Source organism: Numida meleagris, chromosome 12, assembly GCF_002078875.1.
Source record: "Numida meleagris isolate 19003 breed g44 Domestic line chromosome 12, NumMel1.0, whole genome shotgun sequence".
NCBI classification, from domain to species: Eukaryota; Metazoa; Chordata; class Aves; order Galliformes; family Numididae; genus Numida; species Numida meleagris.
In genome coordinates, this window is record NC_034420.1 from 16032546 (window position 1) to 16057532 (window position 24987).

Below are 24987 nucleotides of genomic sequence, written 5' to 3' on the forward strand. Positions count from 1 at the left end.
TTTTCTATTTTGAGGCAACCCCACTGTTCAAGCATTCGAACATTTCTAAGGATCAAAATAAAATGCAATTACCATTTGTCAATTTGAAATAAGAAATTACTGTGCACTGTGTAAGAGAAGGCTTGTTTAGTTAGACAGCTGCACAGGACTTCAAATTATGAAAACCGTCCTGCTGTAGTCCTCGATTTTTGACTGTCAAGCCGTGTCAATCCCGTCAGTCAATACTGACTTGACTTCTGCTTCTCAGCAATCTTCGTTTATTCTGAGCTGTAAGTCACTGCAGCTTCTCTATTGATTTTGTCTCTTTTCATTTTCTTGCTGTTCATACGATAAACGTTACTTTTATCCTTCCTAATTCTGCGCAAGGACAACAGGGCAAGAACAGAGCTAATGTACTATTGAATTTCCTTCCAAGCTGATAAAAAGACACACACTTGAGGAACTAAAGGTTAAAATAAAAAATGCCGCTGAAGTTTTCTGAACTCAGCCAAGATCAGGATGTTAATGCTGGCTTGCTGAAACTCTATCAGTTTGTTACAATAGGAACTAACAAGCAAGCTGCTTCCCAGAGCGATTTTTCTCGGAGGGAGAGGAGAAAGATCCTAGACGGTGCTTCCGGGGAAGGAAGAATGCTTTTAAAAATGTAAAAATGCCACCCTGACGGATCGCCGCACTTACGCGTGCTGTAGGCAGGCTCGCACTGCAGGGACAGGATCTGGATCTTCTCCTCATCCGTCTCCACGTTCAGGTTGGAGAGGTACTGCTTCACCTTCCTCGCCATCTGCGCGTCCTCGTACAGCTTCTTGGCGTTGAGCAGCGAGCTGCGCCGAGCGCGCTTCTTGTGTGCTCCTCCCTGCACGTCCAGCATGTTGGAGTTGGTGCTGCCCTGGCTCAGGGACCTGCGAAAGAAAAGAGCGCAGCGCTCAGGTCCGGGGTCTCAGCAGCAACGGGGAGCTGAGCAGCGCACGTCAAAGCAGGTTGTTACCAATACTCTTCAGTTAGGGCTAGTGCATGCTGATGCAAATGAGTTAAAAAAGATGAACAGCATTAAAAACGTCGGTTGTCTTAAAATATTCCGGTCAAAAGGAGAGCAGCAGTTGGAGCCTAGGAAAGGACTGCACGTGGAACTGTGGGACTTGCAAGAACGAGGCGCAGCTCGGTGCCAAGTACCCAACCTGCTCTGCTGATGGATCGTGCTCCTGTTCTGCACAACCCACGCTGTTTCTGCAGGATAAACTTGCTAACGTTGTTCGTCTAAGGAATTTGGTGCCCACTGCGTGCTGCAGGCTTACAACAGCAACTTGCCCCCATCCAGCTAGCCGCAAAAGTGACCACTTGGAACCTGAGCTTCTGACTGTGCTTAAATGAAGGAAAAAACTGCGTTAAATATGAGAAGCACAATTTGTTGCGTGCTTAATTTCCTCCTCCAATTAAGTAAAAACCCCAGAGAACAGCAGTTCATTAAAGATGTATCCCAACAAAGGTCAGGATGGCAGCCATAACATACCTACGCTTGTATGGACTCACATCTACAAAAGGTGATGACATCAGTGCCCAAACAACTGATCGAGATATAGCCGATGATACACATCACATCTGCTCAGCTGCCAGAAGGCCTATGGCCACCTCAGTCCTAATCCATTTTTATGTTTTAGTAAATGGAGACCATAGCACACGTTACAAGAAAATTCCAGGGGGAAGCTGCAGTGAGGCTGCTCAAACAGGGTGCGGTTTTTGATTTTATATTAAAAAAAAATGAAAATAATTAAAAAAAAAAAAAACAGAGGATTTTAAAAGGCTAAATTCTTTGTAGAGTTACTTATCAAAATCTTGGGTGCGTTTCCAGAATCATTAGTGGGAGGATAAACAAACCCCAGCACAGAAGAGCTGCCATAGCTAACAGACTCGGAATGAAACACATTGCTCAAGGAAGCCTGAAGGATCGAACGCGTTCAGTTTAAAAGCAAAGAAATGGTGGAAACCACCTGCCTGCAATATTTCTGAAGATGATTCATAAATTAAGCTAAGAGAAAATATAAGCTTAACAACCGTGGCAGAAGTGCATAGCTTAATTAAATAAAAAGCTAACGCTATTACAGGCAAAGAGCAGCAGATGGCACAGTGGACTGCTGACACTCATTGGAACTGATCTCTGCACAGACAAGAGCAAAGTTAATGCCTACTCTGTAACAAAACAGGGAAATACATCACCTTTCTTTGTAATTATATATATATTTTATTTCACGTGTACACACTGTTTCTTCTAATTTTGGAGTTCACTTTTTGAGTCAACTTAATTCCGTTTCCCTTAAAAATCATTTTCCCTCACAACCTCAAGTTCCCAGCAATCCCAAAGGCTGGAAATCACTGCCTACAGGGCAGCACGCCTCCTGCTCTGCTTGGAAGGATTCCAGAGGGACCTGGGCCCTCTTCCCACCACGAGCTGCACTCTGAGCCGTGCCCCGTCCTGCTGCTGGCCCAGCTCGCCCACCCCAGCAGCATCTGTGTGGTGCTGAGCTCACGGAGAGGAGCAGCACCCAAAGCTGCCCCCAGCCTGCCACGGCTGCTGGCCCCTCCCCAGCATACACCTGTGTCTGGACGTACAGCTGGGATTGAGCCACATGCCCGTAGTATGAACGGGAGAGCTTCAAAGGGCAAAGGCACACAGGCTGAGGTGTGCAGGTAGCAGCTGAGGGGCAAAGACACAGGGAAGGATGCACAAATCACGGCTATGGGGTCACCTCCAGCTCACTGCCCCATGGCGCTGCCTCTAGCTCAGCAGGTGACCCCGGTTCCCTCCGTCACCATTCCAACACCCAGCCTTGCACAACTAAAGCTTCAACGAGGATTCTGGCGTATGAAGCGTGAGATACATTTTAAATACATACTAAAAATAAAGACTTTGAAGCTTAAGCTCAGAGGGGAGAACCGCTCAACCATTATCACAATTCAATGCCTCTTCACAGTTTAAAAATGCATAACGGCTTAAATCTTTCTGTAACGTGTAAAGACCAAGTTATTAATTTCCAAAAATAGTTTGCCTCCTGATATAACTGCAGAGCAGTTTTTATGCAGTAAGCCAAAACGCAAACAACTGGTCTAGCACACAGAAGCAACGCAGCATCTCTACAGCTGCTGCACCAAGTTGACTGTAAAATCTCTTATTCCTGTTTTTCAAAAAAATAGGTTCTGCAGGGTTAATAAAATGCATGCTGTACTTCAGGAGCATGCACTAACGAGGAGGAGGATGCAGAATGTTAAGAGTTGCATAATCTTTATTTATCTTAGTTGCATTCATCTCTACACTTACCCCAAACTTCTCCACCTCTTCTTCCTGTAAGCAAGAGCCATATACATTGAAGCATGTATTTGAACAGAAAAGCACAGGAAAAAAATAAAACAGTTGAGAGTCAGGAAGAAAGATGTAGACAGGAAAGAACAGAAAAGAAAAAAATCTCTATACAGCAAAATTCCTCTCAAACAATAACACAATGTTTTCATGGAATGCAAGGACAGGACTTGCTCAAATACTCCAACATGGAAGAACATCTATCAGTTTTTCTGTTTATTTTTAAGTTTAACCATTGCACTGAAAATCCAAACTGGCGTTACGTTTTCTTGCTAAGCGATTCCCACAAGTCAAACTCCATTTTGACGGAGCAAGGAAAAGCTTTTTAACTTATTCATATTGTAGAAAATGTGATTAAGTCAATTTATTCTTTGCATTAGGATGGCAGTAAATGTATGAGAAATCATCAGTATTCACGTTTCTGGTGCTGTTTTCCCTTGATTAATGCTGGAAAACAAGCCGTTTGCCAAACACACCCTGAAAAGCTCAACGCTCTGTATTAATTGGCAATGAACTCGTTAGCAGGTCTCACGTTACCGCTAACAAACATCTCTTCTTGTTCGTTTGTAATCTTCTTCAAAAACATTTGGTGGTGCTTCATAACACAAACTGATAGATCAAACACCAGCGGCAATGCAAATGAATGGAAATGCTGAAAACAAGGAGTCGTTCTCTTTTAATCTTTGGCAGTGTCGCTAATATTAGAGGCCCGTGCATTTTAACTCAGTAGGCACTTTTTAAACTATGGTCGTTAAGATGTGCGGTGTGGTTCTGGCAAAGATACGAAAGGTAACTATGTATTTACTACTAATTCATCCAGTGATTAGACTTCATTAGGTCTCAGAATTGGAAGGAGCATCAGGGAAACTGATGCACAGATCCATGTAACCTGTGAACGCCATGTTTTCTGAAAAGCAGCTAACTTAGAAGTAGCTTTGTAAATTTGAATTAAGGAAGTTCCAGTGGTTGAAACCTAGCAGTATGAAGGTGACCCTCCACTTTGAAATGAATCCATCCTTAAACAATGTCTACGAGGGATCCATTATTTTTTCCCCAGACTTCAACCAGGCTGATTTTAAACCAAATATTCACGGCTGCTCACAGCCAGCCCTGAAGGCCAGTACCAAACAGGACCCACTGGTGCCAATGAATCCCAGCCACTGGATTATTCCGCTGCTTCTGTACGTAGAAGCTGTGCAGTGACTCAGGGACCCAGCTCCTCGATGGGCTGGGCACTGAGCTCAAGACAGGGGCACGACGGCCAACAGGACCCGACCAGCGGGGATGGCCAGCGCTGGGGCTGCTACCTCAGCTGGGGAGAAGCAAATAGATGCGGGCTATTATTCAGTTACACTGAGTGTAATCTGGAGCTCACCAGCACCAGATTAGAAGTCATGGTGCTTTTGTTCTGCAGTTTGTTAACATAAAGCCTGATGGTATCGCGGACCGAGGGAAAAAAAGGAAGAAAAATAAGGCAAGAAGACACTCTCCACCTGCATACAGCCTGAAGGCACCAAACAATACGTAGGTGTAGCAAGCTGTGCTTAGAACGAATAAAAAAAATAGCTTTGTTGTTTTATTTTTATGTATTTTATCAGGGTTTTTTTTTTGTTTCATTTGTTAAAAGCAACGTTTCAGATTCACAGATGGGTGATTTCTGTGTTTTATTTTATAGGTATGGTTTTTACCTAACGTTATATCTCTCCCAAAATTCTACTGATTATTTTATCAAGCATATTTTTCTTTGCTGTATTAGACAAACTGGGTTAGCAGCCACTAAAAGTAACTCTTAGGGGCATCGATCATACTGCCAAAACTTGATAAAGATTTTGGTTCTGATGGTAAATGTCAATGGCAAGTCACACAATGAGATACTGACATACTGATGCACACACAAACCCAGACCCCTACCCACTGAGCCACCTGCAGTCCTACTGCCTTTCTAATTTGCACACCTTTGTCTGAACATTACGGCCGGATCCATGTTGGCTGAGGTCATCCTCACCACTTGGCGGATTTCTTTGGCAATCATCCTGAGCTTCTCAAAATTTACCAGGCCGTCCACTTTGGAATCATTTCCTGCATGATTGAAACACGCACACAAAAAAGAAATATTTATTCACACAGAATGTGTTTCTAGCTCCCCCCCCCCCCATTAGCCTTCCTCCCTCCTCGTCCTCCATCAACAACATAGCTTTAATCAAAGGAGCAGGAAAACAAAAAACTCGAGCAAAAAGACAGACCCAGTCCAACTATCGAGCACTGCTCTCGTTAATCCATGTCTAAAGTAATATGTATTAGGAAGAGGAAAGAGGAGCAAATGAACTACGCCCAAATTCATTGGCTTAGATGCTAAATAAGGAACTGACATCTGCAGCATTCATATTTTGAAATCAGCTCACATAGTTCTGAAAGATCAAACCCAAGAATTTGGCATGGTTGGGAATGCTTAACCTTAACCAATTGGGAACGGAACCTTTTGTAAGGAGAAAAAAACGGAATGGTTTAAACAAAAACCCTTAAAAATGCTGAAAGCGAGAGTAGGAGGCGGTGTATCATCGTAGCTGTCTGAAAGCCACAACACAGAATAAGAAAATCTAGAAACACTGCAGCAACAAGTTTTTGTAAGAGAAATGCATTGCTCTTTGCAGTGCCATTACTAGCCAGCACACTCACCCTGAACTTTAGGACAGCTGATGAAGATTAAGTATTGCTTTTAAAATACTCAAAATCCACATTTAATGTTTAATTTTTTGTCTGGCATTAGTCTCTTCCATTATGCATTCACAGTTCTATTTCATTGTACTCCTACAAAGGATGCATCAAAAGCACCCTACTGGTGGCAGCTTCCTTTTAGACATCTCCTGAATCAGGGAGCACCGAAGAAAGGGCTACAACGTATTCAGCGCCTGCTTTATGATTTTGCTGTGTTTGACGTTACCTTCATGTAGAAATGTGATATCCTTCTTGACAACAGGGAAGAGCGGAATAATTGGAGGCTGCATGCTCTGACTGCTAAGGATGTTGCGGTACTTCGCCATGTTTCGAGACGGATCAAAAAGATCTTGAAGGTCTCTGAGGTGCTTCTCGTACTTGCTCGGTAACTTTTCCCAAGTGCCTCTGAGCCGTGCCACCGGAGCTAGATTTAACCCACTGCAAGGCAGATACGTCCCATGATTAGCTGTTAGAGGAATCGTTCCCTTTTGAAAGGAATCAAAGGGTTGTGGGGCTTTTTTGGGGGGGATTACAAACAGCTTTCACAAGGCTAACTGAAAGCTGGGGGAATGCCAGGCTGCGAGTCTTTCACAAAGCCCATTGCTGCTCGCTCTTGTAAGCAAGTGAAAAAGAGAACTGCAGCCAGACTGACTGCTCCTTATTGACGAGGTACGAACTTGGAGCTCGCCTGCCAAAACAGCCTCTCCGCTCCACAGCGCTGAGGATCATTTCATTTGCAAACCCCTTTTCTCCTGTTAAAATGTTTACTGCAAATAAGGACAAAAAAAGGTGAAAAATTCACGCGGCGAACACGCAGCTGTAGAGGCAAGGGAGAAGAGCGCGCAGCTCGTCCAGGCAAAATGGCAAGGCCTGGGAGAACACCTGGAGCATCTGTAACTAGCACTGAGTGACCGAACTCTGAGCAGCAGATACACTGCACCCTGCCACCATGCCTCGTTCCCACACTAAGTAAAAATTAGTTAGACACAATGAAAAGAAATTAATGAATTATATTCACCCCCCCCCCCCCATGACGCTTGGTCACCAGTTTTGCTCAAGAAATGTCGCACTCATTGCAAAGTCCTTGTAATTGCAGCACTGGGAAGTGACATTCTCCAGCATTCACTATCAAACCTGGACTGATGCAATTTGCCCTTGTAAGAAGATTTTTCCTCAGCTTAACAGCCTCAAAAACTTACTTTGTCTTTTTCTTTTTGCCATGGAGTTCTCCCCACGCTATTGTAAAGTCGCAAACAAAGCCCTCTCTCATGAGAAATCTAACATATGTCCCCACACAGCTTCTCTTTTCTGTGCTATATTAAGATGGTATCTTCCTGTTTCATGTAACACACGGCATCATATTGACATGAAATGCAAGGCAGGAAAGAGAATCCTTGTGCCATATGCCAACAGAAACATACTCCTCTGGAAATAAGGGCAAAAGAAAAGCTAATTTATTTGCTATTTTTTGATCAAAGACCACTTCAGTCGTGGCCTCGTGAGGCTGAACTCAGAAATAAGAAAAGTTATTTTTCCACCTACAATAAACCATGGGAGATTAGGAAGCAGGAAATAGAAATCACACTCAGCATCCACATTTGTATTCACCATGTAACGAGTAATCACAGCCCTGATGGCTGTGCAGCATCTTCTAAGGGAATTCATTAACTCTTTAATATATGGCGAAACAGAGGCCAGTATCATTTGATACACAGGCAAGACATGGAAGAAGATTTTATAAAATTAAAATTGTAAAACAATATTTTCCAAGACCGTACTCGTGCTGGGGTACAGTATGAATCCAGATCTCTGTCTGATGAATCATAGTGATTTTTTCTTTTTAATACAATCAGGGCATCGCAGAATTGCAAATAAGGGAAATGCTGAACCGCCACTGTTAAAATCAAAGGAGCAGCATCTAGTTCAAATCAGAACAGAAAGTCTAAATGCAAAGAGAAAAAAACAGAGGAACAAGCAGATGACTAGAAAGAATGAGAAGGAAAATTAAACTAAAACAAAACTGATTTGAGGAAGTCCTCACAATGAAAGGAAGAAATAAAGCAATCTCGTCACTGCAGATCTGACTCGATGCACGCTGAAAAAGTAACAATGACTGAAAAAAGGGAAAACTGCCAGAATTACAGAAAATGGCAGCAACTTTCAGGCACGTTTCCGGACTTCATCAATCAAACGGCGCTTTCGTCCAAATCTTTTCCTTCCCTGCTAGAAAATGGTTAAAGAGGAGACAGTCACACACGGGGACTGAGCTTCTGAGGGCAAGGGAGGCACAGAACGCTGTGACAAAGCGTCTTTTTGTCCACTGTGGCATTATGGAGAGCTTGGCCATTCCCTTGAAGCTACCCCGCACCATCGGCCATGTGTGGCGATACGCCTTCTTTTCACTTCAGATTAACAGAACCGCCCGTGACGCCACCAATTACACCCGACAAATGGGAAGTACTTTACCTTATAACCGCAAACATGGAATTGAAGTTCTTGCACTCTCGGCAGTGGAGGGCAATTTTAATAAAATGCTTAATAATCTTCATCCTTTTGAGTTGGTTGGGCTCTGCCAAAATCTCCATGGCAACCCAGAAAGTCTCTTGATTTATGACATCCTCAAACTGCTTCAAGTGAGCATTTCCTGTTTTGGAGTCCAGCTTATAAAGGTCATCGATGTACTCTGTAGGCTCAATGTTACGAAATAACTCAAAGTCTCTCATGGAAAGCTGAGTGGCCACCTCAATGGTGCTCAGCTGTAGGAGGGAAATTTGGCTCTCTCTCAGCAGCTCTTGAGCATCCTCATCCGAGCATAAGGTCTCCGTCTCCATGTTGTTTTTCAGATAATACCTAAGAACAATCGAGTTGCAACAAAATGTTAGAGATGCTCTTCAGAGGGTGCGTGAGCACAAGGACACTGAGCCACAGCCAACCAGCACGGACATGACTGACACCGCGGAGGTGTTCGGAGGAGAGTGTTTGCACCTTGCTGGTGGCAACTGAGAATAAGAGGCAAAGAGAGAGGCAGGGACAGCATAACCTTCGTACATTATGTACCTCACCCTTCAGTATTTCAAAGCTGTTTCAGCCTCCCTCTTTGCTAACGTTTTCTGTGCTGGACCCAGTAACATGCTGCAGCTTTCATCTTCAAAAAAAGGTCAGTTACTTTTCCATTTGTAAATTTAGCAGTGAAATAACATCTTAAATGCACATTAGTCTTGAGAAATCTCTCATTTACGTATTTCTCCATTTCTTAAACAAATTAAGTGTGGTTTCTTACATAAATATAGTGTGGCATATTAATATTTACATGAAGCTCACAATATTCAGGAAATGAAAAGGGATCTGGAAAATTAATTTCCATGGTCCAAAGCAGTTTGCTTTCAGATACAAAGAAGTTTATTTCTCATAAATTCTCTCTGTTGCCCAGCAGAGAAGGCTGAAGAATTTTTTACTTAATACACTTTTTTTTCTGGTATGGACCAGGTCATCAGATAAAGCTGAAGCACTTTACATGTCAGAAAACATACGTAACAGTTTACACAAAAATGGAAGAATTTATCTCAGGTTAGTATCAGTTCATTGCAACATGACATCAGTGAGAAAAGTTAATTGCACACTTTAATCCTGAAGGACATATGGAAAGTGTCAGACAAAATACAAGTTTTTCTTCTTAAGTGAAAGCCACTATTTGTTATCCTGATTTGCTGAATTCAGCTCTCACAAAGAGAGCTTGCCGTAAAGTCAGGGAGGATGTTTTTGCTTAAGGAAAAAGGAAGGTGAAACAGGAAGAGAAGGAAGAGCGCTCCCGACATTTACTTGCTTACTCTTCTGATAGACACCCAGCTGTTCTCATGAAAACATCGCTCCCCCTACCATTCTTTCAGATGTTCCAGTCCTAACGGGCCAAGTCAAACAAATCCCAACCGACCCCCAGACAAGGCTGCATTACCGCCCGTTCAGCTGAATCCTGTCGGCCAGTTTGGAGAACTGATCTGGCAGGCGGCGCTGCTTGATGACCCCCTCGGCGCTGACGGACACCTCGCAGAGGGAATACGTCTCCGGGGCTCCGGTCAGGTTGAACTCGTTGACGGCGTGGCTCACCACCTCCTTCGCCGTGGTGTCCTTGCTGATGATAATGTAACAGCTCTGCTGGTCTGCTTTGAAAACTCTTATGACTTGGTCTGGAATATCTGAAATTACAGAAGAGCAACTTTAGAGTATGAAGTTACTTGTCCTGTGAAAAGGCAGGAGGTCATTTTCTGCACCATTTGGTAAATATCCATTCAAGTATTCAGTCTTTACCCCAGAGTTTGAATGGAAAAAAGAGGACTCTTTCACCTCTCTGCATTTCCACAGCGGAATTAACTTACATGTTATCCCGTGAACACAAAGTACAAGACATCTACATATCCACTGACTGTCCTGCACACGGTCCTTCTCAGCATACATCAAGAACTTGGGAAGCATTGCTCCTTTTTGGCTTGTTTGCCTGCGATCCAGAGTTGAGTGGCAAGGTGCTCCTCCCAGGGAGGTGCATGCACCAAGGGCAGGAGAACACGGAGGAGAAGGGGACCTGGCTGCATCTGTAAACTAGCTGCACACTTCTACACTCGCCCTCTCAGCCTGAAGGAACTCAGCTGGTGCCAGCAGCTCATTCTTCTGCTAGTGCACCTACTTATAACGTATTTTATGAATTAGAAATGTGTCAGAGAACAGCTTTATCTGGGGCAGACCACAGCAAGAAGAAAATATCTAAAGAAATACATGTTTAGTTTATAACTTGACACTTGGAAATAATTCTCTCCGTTACAGTTATTACAAATTCTCAAAATATCACTGACTGGCCAAAAAGAAAAAAAAAAAATCTGAGGCAAATGTATCCATAAGTCCCACATCAGAGACGCCCAGGGCTATTGCAGGGGTGTTTCTTCCTCTCTCTGTTACTTGCCCAGACTTTAATAACCTCAGTGGTAAGGGCCAGATCCACAGAAGCTGGCCAGGCAGGGCATCCCCTGCCCGAGGGAATTATTTGGGAAATGTCTGCACTCATTAAAATCATCACAAATTAACACAAGAGCCAAACATCTATACCATATTATTAGCATACCTAAAAATCAGAACACACTCAAGTTTAAAGCCCAAACTGAGATCTAGATTGGAAGAAATGAAATTGCCATGCAACCAGAACATGGTGTAACTTGTAAGTAGCAGGTGATGGAAACAAGCACACGTCCACCTTATTGCCTTTTCTTTTAAGCAGGTAAATATTAGTAAAAAGTACCTTCCTACACACGATTCAAGTTCGGACTGAACAAAACACATTTCCAGTTGGCATGCACAAATTTTAGTGGAGAGTTCAAAAGCAGAACAAACCCAATCTCAAACCACGTTATCAGCTAGTTTCCATAGAAGGGATGCAAGTAATTACATCTCTTTAAAGCAAGGTCCCAGAGAAGTGTAGCAGCCTGCCCGCGGTCTGTCAGCATATCAGTGGCAGAAATGGGAATTAAATGAGGTATTCTCTGCTTCAGCCCAGCACCCTGCCATGAGGCTACAGCACGCAGAAGGAGCACCTATGGACTTCTTATTAAAGGGAAGCTTACAGGGCACATCACAGTGCCTGGACAGTATAACTATGTCAATGCAACGTGTTACGTTATCAGGCAAGCCATGCAATATTAAGGCCTTCAGGATGCTGTGCATAGGGATACTTACAGTAAAACCCAACAGCTGCGGGCAGGAAAAAAAAAGAGAAACATTCTGTCAACACCAAATCACGATTTAGATGTTTACGAAACTTAAAGAGTATCTACTAGGTGGTCAAAAATATTTTGGTTTTCTCTAGCATTCAAAAATAATTGCATAGTTGTTACAGCAAACTTGCGAAGGGCCAGCTATCTGCTGCTCATATCATGCAGTAACTTGTACAGTAGTAAAAGATGAGAACATGTGAGTAGCTCTCTCCTCTCTCATGGAGACAGTAAGAAAATGGATCTCCAGACAAAAAGGAACTTTATTTGCCATGGATATTGATGCACTTGATAGGATATATTTGTTTCTTTTAAAGGGGAAAACTGCGAGTTTACGTAAACATAAGCTGTGGCCAGAAGGCACTTCACAGAATATATAATTATTCAGATGTAAGTTCTGTGCAACAGGGAAATGTGATTCTGACTTGACGTGTTTACAGGCAGCTGCATGTAACCACAAATACCTCCTGCAGCCACCCTATCAACTGTGCTCCTACAGTACTAGCTATGGAAGCCCAGACTGCCAATCTCAAAACATTTTCCATTTTTTTCAGACATAAAACTGAATGAACTTAAAGCCTGCAAGACATTATATAAAAAAAAATGTAATTATGTTGGTACCAAAGTTGTCTTATTCTATCTGTAATACTGTTTGAAGTATATATTAAAAGATGGTGGATGGAGAAGTCAAGTCACAGGAGTACTGGTATTGGGAAGAGACGATAACACAAGATAGGTGCAGAGGACGACAACCTGCTCCCACCAGAGCTCTGGTAAATCAAAGGCATTTATGGGTGGAAAAATGCTTTTATTTAGTTGGGAGAAGCTAGGTCTCACACTACAAAAAAGCAGGGAACAGGGGATTGGGCCATCTGCATTTTCAGTGAATTGCCAGTTTGGACCTGCTAGGGTCACAAGATGAAGAGGTAACCGCACTCAGTGTGTTTGAAGCTGGTAGAAGGTGTAATTCCCCCCCTGAAAACCAGCTGCCTTGCAATTATCAAGCTCACGCTCCTGTTTACCTGAAGGATTAGAGAAATCCAGAATGCTAGTTGTGGGCTGCAGCAGGTCAGGGCTGCTGGATGACAGTGTCCCAGGGATAGGCATGATGGCCAGGCTGTGCCGGCACTGCCGCGTCCCAACGATGCTGTCGTCCTGAGACTGGCTCACGCTGCCATCGCTGCAAAACAAATCAGGTTTCAATCAGGTGTGTCAAGCTTCGTGAGTTCATCTCAGGATGAGTGAATCTTGGGAAAAATAATAGCAGTCAGATGTTTTAATTAAACGCTGTAGACAAGCTTTAAGAACAGAGACCAAGGAAATGTATATTTGAAAGCGTTCACCGGGACAGAAAAGATATTCTGGTCTTGTTCTGTAGTTCAGATTTACTGCATTTAAAAAGAAATAATTAAAAAAAAATAAAAAATAAAAAAGCAGCATGGACGTGACTGGAGATACTAAGCAGCTTCAATAAGGAACAACCAGTGCTCAACCAGGAGAGCCTGACGCACCTGAAGAGTTTTGGAGGCAAGATGCTGAACCGAGTCTTGTCTAAAATTTTCCTGATCCTGTTTCTCCCACCAGACACGGTGTTTGCTTTCAATTTCTTGTTTCCTTTTTCACGGGGGAACATCTGTTCCACATCTCCAGGCATATCTGGGATGGAATAACGGTTGTTCTTCTTTTCTGCAATTTTCGGAATATGTGGAATTCCATTCTTCTCTTGCCCTATCCTGCAGAGCAGCTCCTTAAACACTGCAAGAGATGATACAACCATTGTGATTTACCTTTGCACACCTAAACCTTTGTGTTGCATTCTTCTTTCCCCTCAAACCTTTGGCTTCCCACATACCTGCAGAAAAAATTGAAGCAGAATCCAAAACAGAAACGTAATGCATTGCCAAACCAGGCTATAGATTACATTTTCATTTTGATTCTAAGGGGGCAGGTCTTTTCCCATTTAAGTTTTGCTGTGGAATTCTTTGGCAGAAGGTGTAACCCCAAAAAGCAATGAACCATTCTGCACAGCAGGACTCTACTAGCTACTTTCAGAATGAGCACAAACCTTAGCAAATTTAAGAAAGATATTCTAGCCTTCACAAAGGCAATCGGCTCAATAAAAAGGAACCTCTACATTCACATCAATCACCTCCATGTATTTATTGACTTTTGTCGTCTGCATCTTTGGTATCAGAGTGCGGACGCTTCCTGTAGAACTTTGGGACAGCACAGTATTTTCTTTTTTCCTTCATTTTCCTTCAGTAATACACAAGGTGCATCAAATCTCCTACTGCATTAATCAAACTAAGGCAGTCTATTACTGACAGTCCCAGAAGATATCAGGAAAAATAATGGTCTTTGTTATTTCTGCTTCTGCCCACAAATAAAAGGTAAAGTCACATTGTTCGATCTGCTTTATCATCGCATGGGGGTTTTTCAGTTTGTTTTTGGGTGTTTTGTTTTTAAATCTTTGAGGTCACTCATGTCAGAAATCTGGTACTTTCTGTTGAAAACATGGTACCGAGAGAACGCAGTGCTGTGCAGAGCTGATTTCTTGGCCCCTCCGAACAAGGCATGAGGGACTTCATGCACATTCAGTCAAACTGCATATTTCTGTTACGTGACACAATTTTTGGCTACAGTTCTTCACCATATAAACTCAGATCTAAGAATGGGGATTGCTCATTGCCAGTACCAGGCGCTTAGCACTCAATTAGAAGGACAGAATCACAACTACTGCATTTCAAAAGAGCTTCACAACATGAATTCATTAAAATGCATCAGAGAAAACATCTTGAAATTTTATCAGCTTGCAGGAAAAGAGGCTAGAATCCATTTGCATGTAACCATCACTGCCTCAGCTACAGTACTGCTTTATTTTATGCCATTTCACTAGTCCAGTTGACTTATTACTGCTGTTGGTCTATGCTTTCATTAGAGTTATGATAATAAGCAACAGCTAAGATCTCAAAACTTTTTACCAGCAGAGCGATAAACAGAAAAAATAACTGAAAATAAAACTCATAGGGAACACGGGCAGGTAACCAGCAGAAGGAAACACGAGAGGGAAACCACCATTAGCTTTGGATACCACTACAGAGGAAGGATCTATCTGGTACGCACAGCCTCGTTCTTTCTGTAGCTATGGTTATTCTGTTTCCTGAACAGGATTATGGAAAGAGAACAGATGGTTTGAATGAGATTTTAAGGAGGTATTTATGTGTTTATATTCACACTGACAATTAAAAGCTAACATTTATATACTATACCAGTTTTTATATTCCCTTATCGATTTGAGATATAAAGGCAATTTATCCCATTGTTCTTACTGCCATCATAAAAAGTTTTATGAAAACCCAGTTTGACATTTTTGCTGTCTCTTGGCAAAATATTTTGGCCCGGCTCCTTTGGCTCCGCGTCAGCCGTACCGCATGAAGGGACGCTGAAGCCGCTTAAGCAGCCGTCTGAGGATTTCTCAGGGAGCAGAGAGCCGGCTACGCTGGCCCGGTGCCACCCAACGTGCAGCTCGTGGCACACTCTGAGCAAACAGAGGCACAGCGAGGGGACTCCTGCGTGATCCTTCGCTCCCAGAGCAAGCTGGAAGAAAGGCGAAATCCTACCGCACTTCTAGAGCCGGTGAGACGGGAGGTTCTGTACACACACACACAGAAATGTATCACCCGTGAAGTCTACTCACCAAAAATGTTTGTTTTTACAGTAATGGAGAGATGAGTATTGTTCCTTAAGATTTCAAGAGCTTTTGCAAATGTGATGTTCTCAAAGTTCTGTCCATTGACTTCCATTATCTTTAAGAAGAAATACAAATCCAACTATGAGAACAGCTGCTTATAATGGAGTTACAACAGTTACAAATATAAATGCAACAACACAAGCGTGTTAAGTACTTCCCAGAAGTTATCACACCATCTTACCATTTTACACACCATGCTACAGTAGCTGTAGCATGAAAGCATTCTCTGCAAAATAACTGTTTTGATTACCGCACTGAAGTTCCATCCCGTAAACAAGCCAGGAACTCCATTCCCACCCATCAGCAACTTTAACCACACTCATCTTCTGGGACAACGTTCTTACATTTGGAATCTGCACCTGGTGGATCACCAGCTGCAGATGTGGCATTATAACCAAAGGCCAGATCAACTGCAGGCCCTGAGGCCCCACTGAGAGCCAAGCCAACAAAACAATGCGACAGCTTCAACCTAACCTTGTCTCCTCTAAGAAGGTGCCCTAAAGCAACCACAACGTGCTACAGTTTGGCTTCTTTTCCCCATTTTGATGTTGAAATACCTAAATATTTTAGATATTTTGAATGCTATTCAGTAGGAACACCTATTAAACATACAAACCTAAAGTATTATCATTTTTTCCTTGTTTTTTTTTTTACTCTTCTTTAACAGCCAATAGTGTAATCTTTTTCTTGGAAACAATACAGTTGGCTGAAACAGATTTTTTAATTAAGAGATGGATGTTTAAAATTAACTTAACTTTGCACTTCCTACCTGATCACCACGCTTAAGTCCAGCTTCTGCAGCTTTACTGCCAACTTCCACAGTCTCGACAAAGATACCAAAACCCTTGTCACTTCCTCCAAGAAGGCTGAAAAAGAGAGGTGAGTCTCTAGAAGGTTTTTGCAAGGTAATTTGTCTCCATTTTGCCTTGGCAGCACAAGCAATATTCAGCAATCTGAGATGTCCTTTCATTTTCTGTAACACAAGAAACATGAAACTGAGCGCAATGTTTCTTTTACTAGAAATGGGAAAAAAAAAGTGTCAGAAAGAGAAATTATGATCCTATGTATCCAGATCTTATTGAATAAACCTTCGGCAGTAATGCAAAGCACATAAATGAGTGCCATGTGTACTATTTTATACGAGCTTTGTACCTAAATATACTTTTAAGAACAAATACGCCCATGTTAAAAGCCACCTATTAAGTGCTTTCTTACAGACTACAATGTGTTAACCCTTGCTAACACTCTGGGAAATGGAAATGCATAGTGTTAGGAAATGTGACACTTGTCTTTTTTCGCTCCTACCGTATTTTCTAAGTTCTTTTCAAATTCTTCCAGAAATCGAGTCATCGCTGGATCACCTTCAAAGTCATTGAAATGGTTGTTCACCCACAGTAAGACCACTCTGGTAACCTGAAAAAAATATATACATAAAAATGTGGTTTTTGTCCGACAGGCTGTAATGTACAAGCAAAAAAGAATGCAAGAACATGACAGAATAACATCACAGATTAACGCATTCCTTAGCAGAAACCATTTGCTCTTGAAATCAACTCCTGATTTCCTTTCCTTGTGGAGACGAATGACAAAACAAGCATCAGACATCTTTGTATCTAGCTGATTACATCCCCCAGTACTCACTGGTGCACGAACCTGCCTTCAGTCATCTCTTCCTCCTGCCTTTTGTAAAATGTATCTTTTTAAAGCCTCCTAATTACCTCCTCTCCTAGGAAGTTCCCGGGTTGTACACTGTAACAGTAGAAAACTTTCTTCTAAGCTCTGAAGATAAATGTTTGGGTTGCATTTGTGTGTGCTACAGTTACCCCCATTCACCATCAAGTCACCCTGGCAACTATTTTATCCCTCCGCACTATTAAGAAACGCTAATCCATGGCAGTTTCTCTTCTAAAAACAATGACTTCCTCTTCTACTTGCTGAGATTGCTTTCTTTTACTTTCCTTCTTTACATTCATGTTCTTAAAAAAACAATAGTTGCCAGAAGGAGTACACGGAAAAAGGGAGAAGCAGTAACCATAGTGAAGGACCCCAGCCAGCTTCCCCACAAAAACCCGCACTGCTTCGATAGCCTGAGTTTCCTTCGGCTCCATCGAGAACATATAAAACTGCTGGCCAAGAATTTTACTGCCACCATTTCCAACAAATTGGACACGAACACAAGTTCCAAAGCATGTAAATTTTCCATACGTATGTGCATACAGTTACACAGAGCCAGCATGGCTCTACTCACAGAAGAGCTTTTATCAGCAGCTCAGTTTACTTTGAGTACAGACTTCATAAGAAGCTGCTCTAATAAAATATGCACAATACACTGAAAAACTCTACAAAGAAAAAATATGGAAGGTGAACACAAAGTTGCTGTGAGAACAAAGGTGACATATCCAAGAAATCATGACCAAAATTTCTCTGAATTGCTGGTGAAAAAAAAAAGAAATGATTTCAGAGAGACAAGCATTTAAATCTTAAAATTAAATAGAAAATCATGCTGCAGAAGAGAAGCAGTGACACACTTTACTTTGCAGAGAATGCCATACACATATATGACATTCAGGAGGCTGGAACCCACCTTGTCCCTGAGGCTGTCCACTGTGAACCACTCCAAGAGCTTATTCCCAACTTCCAAGGGGCTCGTTAGAAACGTTCGGTACGTTAAAAGGAAATCTTCGATGTAAGTTGGATCCACAATAGAATGTTCTTCTATCAAGTGCATGATGAGCCGCTCGGGTGTTGCCTTAAAAATGAAATGCAGATGTAGCTGCTATCTCCTGTCAGCACCCCTCAGAGAGTCCCTTCAGCACAGAACCATGTCCCAGGCTTCAGTTTTGGAAAACTCAAGGAAAAAAAATACACTACTATATTTAAATCAAGTCTTCATGCTTCTCCCAGACCAAATGCTTTGCAGCCAGTAACTGGCCAGAACAATCTGTAGCATCTCATAATTTTATTTGTAACAACAGTTTAAGTTCTTCCAGACTACAAAGAGCCCAAACCACTACACAAGGATGAACCAGGAGTGCTGTCAGCACAAACCCCGAAGGTCTACACTGATTGAAAGACATACTGAAGTAGATTTGTAGAATAATATAAATTCCTTTGAGTTATGTTTTTGGGGTGAGACAGACAGAAGTGAACATGAGTTCTAGATTTAAACCAAAATGAATAAAGGTTTAATGATTAAAGGTTTAGTAGATTAATAGAAAGCATGGGAAGAAATTCACCTTGATAACTATGTGTCCTTTTCTGGTTCCACTGCGATCCAGCTCCCTGTGTTCCTTTACCATAACAATTTCTCCTTCTTCCTCAACTTTATGAGTGTTTTTCTCCACATGGTTCAGAATTCTCCAGTAGTCTTGCTGGGCTATACATACAAACTGCCCCCGGACAACACATGATCATTAATAAATATTCAAAACATGAATGTATCCTCATGCCCCATCTTTGGGCTGCTTCGACACAACCACCATAGCACAGTACTTGTTATTAGCCCCAGTCTGTTCCGCCCAACTACACGAGAAAGTTATAAACAGAGGAAAATAAAACTGATCAGCATGTTATGTCTCCAAAACATAATGATAATCATACAGAGAACAAACTCTGCAAAAGTTGGATAGGGCTGTTGTCCATTTATCTGTTCTTACTGCATGTCAATCGCATACATAGCACAACTAGGGTGAACAAAGGTTCCACTTCAACAGAAAGCAAAAGTTCCTGTTTCTCACACAAACAGCAATGAAAAATAAATCTCCGCGACTCGAAGTGTACAGCTAACCTAACATAAACAGAGCCCCTGGTCCATCCAATACCAACCTCCTTTTCTCTGCTCCTGGAATGAAGATCATGCCTTAAGATGAAAGAAGTTTTCTGTCTTTTATTAGATGTTTAGGAATACAGGCTAGATGTGCAGAATTGTGATCTTACCTGACAATCGTCTACTTTGGTTCTGACCACTCCATTCATGTACTGTTTGTCCAAAGAGGGAGTAATCCCAAAACTATTTCCCATACAGAGGCTCTCGCTCTTCCCATCAGGATAGGTGATCTCCACTGTGCCATTTAAAATAACATACCAAGAATCGAGCTAGAGGGAGTGAAAAACAAATTTAGAAAGTGAAGCTCATTCAAAACCTTGTATAAGCTGTTCCAACGCTCTTATCTCAGAAAGCCTCATTCTTGCAGTCTCCAGTTTGTTGCCACCACAGTTTTGCAACATGTAATTCACCAGAAATGCGTACTGTAAAGCAAGTAATAAAGCTGACTGAAACAAGAATGCTTTTCAGCATTCTTCATTCATTTCAGTACTAATTCAGTAGGGAGCAACGCTGATGAATAGATTGTTTTTTAATCAGTGTGCTAATTGCTACAGTATATTTATACTATCTAACGAGCATGAGGGCTCTTCCCCCTACTTGGTCACTACTGGAAACAAGAGTACATCCAGCCTCCTTGGAGCACTGACCAGCTGCAGCCATCCCAGGTCTCTTGACCAAAGGACAGGGAGAGGCTGCAGGTACGGATTCAGAGCACCAACGCTGGGAGCCCGACCACTAACTAACTGGCATCTGCTTCTAATTTAGACATTTAGGTTAAGCTACCTACACTGTTGTTCAAGGGTACATCTCCATGTCAGTACGTTAAAAAAAAATTATATCGTACAAAGAGTTATTTTACCAATGGAAATTATTCATTCTTCTGTACAAGTAATCTCTAAAATAAACTCTTAGCACTTAAACTGACAGCAATCCACAGCATAAGCTATTGAATGCTGTTGCTTTGGGGTTTTTTTTTTGTCTACACTCAACCATACTAAAGTCCTGAACAAGGAAGTCAAGAGCACACAGACAGAATCTTACAGACAGATGGACTAAGGTTTAGAGATTTCGGAAGTGGGTCATGGAATGACCATGGAATGACCATGAGGAATTCTCTAGCTTTCAGTAGTGGGAGAGGGGCAGAGAACATTCCCCTTCCCACCATCTTGCAGCCTTCAGTCCATGGTGCTTGAACTGTGCTGCATATGGTTACTTACTTCCTGGCCATCCTCAAGTATGATGGCTCCCGCTTGCTCCACTACTTCAAATATCATCACTGAGCAAAGTTCTCTTCTTACAGACATCGTCATGTTTGCGAAGGCAGGGAGTTGATGCATAAATTCCAATAATTGCTCTGTTAGACAAAAGAAACATTGGTATGAAGACTGCAAGGCCCAGGGGTTCCTTAGGTATCATGCCCTCCCACAGGTATATTAAACCTCAGATTAATTCACGGAAGGAATTGCTCAGTGGTGTTACAATCTTTGTTACTGCCTGCAGCTAAATGAGCCCAGTATGCGTTTTGTCATCAAAAACTGAGGAAAAAAACTTGGCTCTACAGTCCTGATCGAGCCCTGATTGACTCTTACAGCAGCAATCTAGCTAAGTGTAAAAGCACTTCAGCTTCAAACATTTAGAAGAAATAAAAATATCCTTACTGTACAGTAATTGTAAGCTTATCAAGAGCATGAAATGCTTTTCAGAGTATAGAGAAGTAATCAGAAGTATAGTATAACCTAAATTTTACCATTAAACTAATGCCAATTTCCAGTTAGGCACTGCAATAAGTTATTTTCATTTCAAATGTTTTGCAGTTATGATTAAGCTTATCTACACTGCAGCACTAGTATGTTCTCCTCAACATTCAATAATTAATTCAACAGTCACAGGCAGTCAAAATTACCATGCTGCCCTCCTATCAACAGCTACAATGATTGTAACACTTAACACACAGTAAGAGTCTCAAAGACTGTTCTTGCGAAATATTTAAGTTCTCAGAACAAATACTCTTCCAGATAGAAGACGAAAAATCATTTAATTAACAGTATCCCTAGGGCAAAGTGATCTCTGGAAGGCATCATTCATAATTACGACGATATACGTTTAATATTAACTTAACAGTTTACGTATATGCGCTCTGACTGAAGTTATATGATACAGGTTTACACAAATATCTTTTTTTTCTCTCCTCACCAATATCATCATCAGTTTTATCTGCAGGCTCTTTCTCAAGGCACTCTCGTACAACATCTCGCCCTAGAAGTGGATCTGAAGTTCTGTCAATATCTTCATCTTCCTCTTCTTCTTCATCTTCAGAGTCTACAGGTGCTTCTGGAAGACCTGTTAAATCAACATCTCCCATCTCACTTTCTGTAGCCTACAGAGAAGACATCCATCAGATAAAGAGTTCAATGACTCTATTCGATTAATTACAATCTTATCTAAGGTAGAGTTAATAATACAAACAATTCTATGACCAACGATTTAAACTAGAAATTAGACAGTACAAATACATATCTGTGGCACAAAGCAACACCATGCTACAGAATCATGATTACAAGTTCTGAATACAAAGTTAGCGTACTGGGCACCTGCTTTTTCTTTACTGATGACACTCCCAATGAACTGCAGGCAATACAAGCCCATCAATAGCAACTGTGTGACACTGAGGGACAATAATCCAGACTGAGTGGATAAAATTAAAGGGATTTGATCTTATTTTTAATTTCAGTACTGTAAATTGGTTTGTAATCCTGGTATACGATCAATATGTCACGTGGAGAATACAAATCTGAACAAAAGAGATGAGGATGACTACTCCCACCTCTACTGGCCAATTCCCACCTCTTCATAGCACTTAGTGCCTTGTGAATTCGAGTAAACAAATGGCTTCTCACAAATTAAGACTTAATATTAACCAAGTAATAATGTAATTCAGTAACGACACTGGTCATCCAATGTCTATAGACACATTTTTGCTGCCATCAATAGATGGCAATACAGACATCAAACTGAGCAGACACACAAAGCCATGGTCTAAGATAAAGAAATACTGGCACCAAAAGGCAGCATTACACAAGAATTGTTTGCAGTATTTTCTCATGTAAAGTTTAAATGATGTAATGGAACGAAAATAACTTTCCAAACAGATGGAAGGCAAGACAAAAAACCAAGCAGTTTCAAGCTTCCAATTTCCACAGAATACCTCCTCAATTACTTCTTAATTTAAGGCAGCATGCAACTGATCAATGGACACCTATTTTAAAATTCTCTACAAACAAACTCCCACTGGCAGTTGTTAGACACAAATTGTTTAAACACTAATTTCTATGATTTTGTTTTTTTGAAGTGCCACCGGTACACCACGTATTCTGAACACGTCTATTCAATTTGGGTACATTTTCAGAGACACACATTGGAGAAGATGACAAAATTGTGAGTATCTATGCCCATCTCCTTTATTGTCATTCATTTTTACAAGCATCGGAAGAGCCCCAGTGGAACCTTCCCCCACAGACAATTAGAATATTGTTCATTAACACCAATTCCCTGACGTGCCTACAACATTTCACTTCCAGACACTTCATGAGAATGGCTGGAGAGAGAGCTATGAGCTAACACTACACCACAAAGCGGAGCTGTTAGATGTCTCTGCTCCATCGGGTGCAACCCAATGTTTGATGGCAGGATATTAAGAAGGAGATGGAACACTCTTTGCTCTTCTGAAGTGAGAAATATTTATCAGTAACTCAGTGACGGTTACTAATCCTGTCTCCTGTCTACCACTCGAAGCTCCAGACATGACATAAGTAGCACAAGTGCTGAAGCAATGCTGCACTGCTGCTTTGAAGTCGGAGTTGCATCACCAAAACCAGCGTTGGTTTGATCAGCAGAGCACTGCCCCCACGCCTCGCAGAGCTGCCAACGCAACCCGGGCCTTGGGCAGACGGAGCAGCACTGCCCTCTGCACCAGGCAGACAAACATTGGGTCAGGAATATTCCTGAGGTCTTTGGACTTGTCCTCCTTGTTACAGTTATCCGTCAAACCTAATAAAAAAGGCTTACATGACTTAACAAACATTTCCTACAGAGTAGGGTGGCCAAACATAGGGTTAAATCTGTTTTTATTACATCACTTTACTGGCTTATGTAGCTCAGACATTAACAGCTTTGGAATTAAGCCGAAGTGCAAATTGTGCTTGGAGAGCCTTGGCAGCACATGCTCAGTGCCACATTTCATTCTAAGACCTTTCCAGCATCTCTTCATCTGAACAGCCACAATTCATATTCAATTTCCCAGGCAGAGCAAGACCGACTACAGTGCTAATTCCCACTTCAATAACATTAAGTTAAGGTAACAAAATTGAGGATACAGATTGTACAGGAAAGGGATATTTAAAATTTGCATTCTACAGCCTGCACGGAACAATTAACCAATCTTCTCTTTCCCTGATAAATACGTTACAATTTGATCAAGCTAAGTTCTTAAGGGAAAAAATACAATTTACTAATTGACAACAAATAAACCAGAAGCTCCAATCCTCGCACTTTGCACAGACAGGGATTTTCAGGATTGGGTGCATAGGGCAAAAATACTGACTGCCAAGTCAGCGGGAGCAGACCCCAGCGGCAGGCAGCACGCACAGCACAGGGCAGTGAACACCAGCTCAGCGTCAGAGCACTTGTTTGCTACTTTAAAACCACAACAGTTTTACTTCATGTATCGCTGCAGATTTTGCCAGTTAGCTTCTTTAAGGAGACAACAAAACCATGTTTGGCAAAGCTTGATCCTAGAGATGTCCTGGGCACCGGCTCTGGAAGCCAAGAAGGAGCCCTCGTAACTTTGGTGATATTGACATGGATCCACGTGAAGGACTCCCTGTTCTGTAATAACTCTGCATGATGGCTAATTCTAGTGCTCGTGACTCCTGGTGCAACCTGCTATTAAGAGCATGGGGTTTTTTGCTTCCCTTCATGTCAATTCTTTCAGGGGAAAAGCATCCAAGACTTTTCAGAATCGGCAGAAAAGTCCTTAGCAAAGCCCAGTCCCTCAAACCCTTAGCCACAGATGGAACTATTGCTGGGCAATAACATTGCTGCCCACAGATAACACGTACTGCCTTAGTGACAAATGAGAGATGGCAAAAAAAAAAAAAAAAAAGAGAAAAAAACACTGAGCAGACCACTGGCAGAACTAAAGAGAGAAGGAAAAATAGATGGAAATTTGTCAGTCGTTAAAAGAAGAGCATTGCAAGTCATTGATAAAGGCAACACCTCCACTGCACTCAGAGTGAGACCATGCCCACTCAGGCCTGCACATACAGCCTGGATTACCTGCAGCAGGTACCCTTGCTGGCCTTCTTAAAGCATACCCCACAAAAAAGCAAACAGAAATGTTTGCTTGGTGTAATACTGCATAATAGCTTTTCCCTGAGGATACCTATCGCAAGGCAAAGGGGCTGTTTGCAGAAGTCATAATCCCTCATTTTGACTTATATGCATAACCACACAGCTTCTCCTAAGTGCCTGAACATCACAGTTCTGAAGGTAAGCATACCGGCAGAAAGAGGCTGAAGAAAAACAAACACGCAAA

At 41.9% G+C, this 24987-nt stretch overlaps 1 protein-coding gene across 7 annotated transcripts in view; it reads right to left on the reverse strand.

Annotated features, from left to right (window-relative positions):
* RAPGEF6 (Rap guanine nucleotide exchange factor 6) overlaps nt 1-24987 on the reverse strand; it is a 107477-nt gene that overhangs the window by 18215 nt on the left and 64275 nt on the right. For 4 of the 7 annotated variants that reach the window (XM_021410295.1, XM_021410298.1, XM_021410299.1 and 1 more), the window contains exons 8-23: nt 21588-21771; nt 20612-20748; nt 19505-19663; nt 18805-18957; nt 18153-18317; nt 16874-16981; nt 16338-16541; nt 15515-15623; nt 13329-13572; nt 12840-12997; nt 11783-11797; nt 10017-10257; nt 8531-8914; nt 6291-6502; nt 5305-5428; nt 679-899 (exon numbers count right to left, since the gene is read on the reverse strand). In XM_021410295.1, the coding sequence (XP_021265970.1) occupies nt 679-899; nt 5305-5428; nt 6291-6502; nt 8531-8914; nt 10017-10257; nt 11783-11797; nt 12840-12997; nt 13329-13572; nt 15515-15623; nt 16338-16541; nt 16874-16981; nt 18153-18317; nt 18805-18957; nt 19505-19663; nt 20612-20748; nt 21588-21771 (2818 nt within the window). The remainder of the gene's footprint in view (nt 1-678; nt 900-5304; nt 5429-6290; nt 6503-8530; nt 8915-10016; nt 10258-11782; nt 11798-12839; nt 12998-13328; nt 13573-15514; nt 15624-16337; nt 16542-16873; nt 16982-18152; nt 18318-18804; nt 18958-19504; nt 19664-20611; nt 20749-21587; nt 21772-24987) is intronic. The other 3 variants (XM_021410297.1, XM_021410300.1, XM_021410296.1) reach the window with 1 other exon arrangement.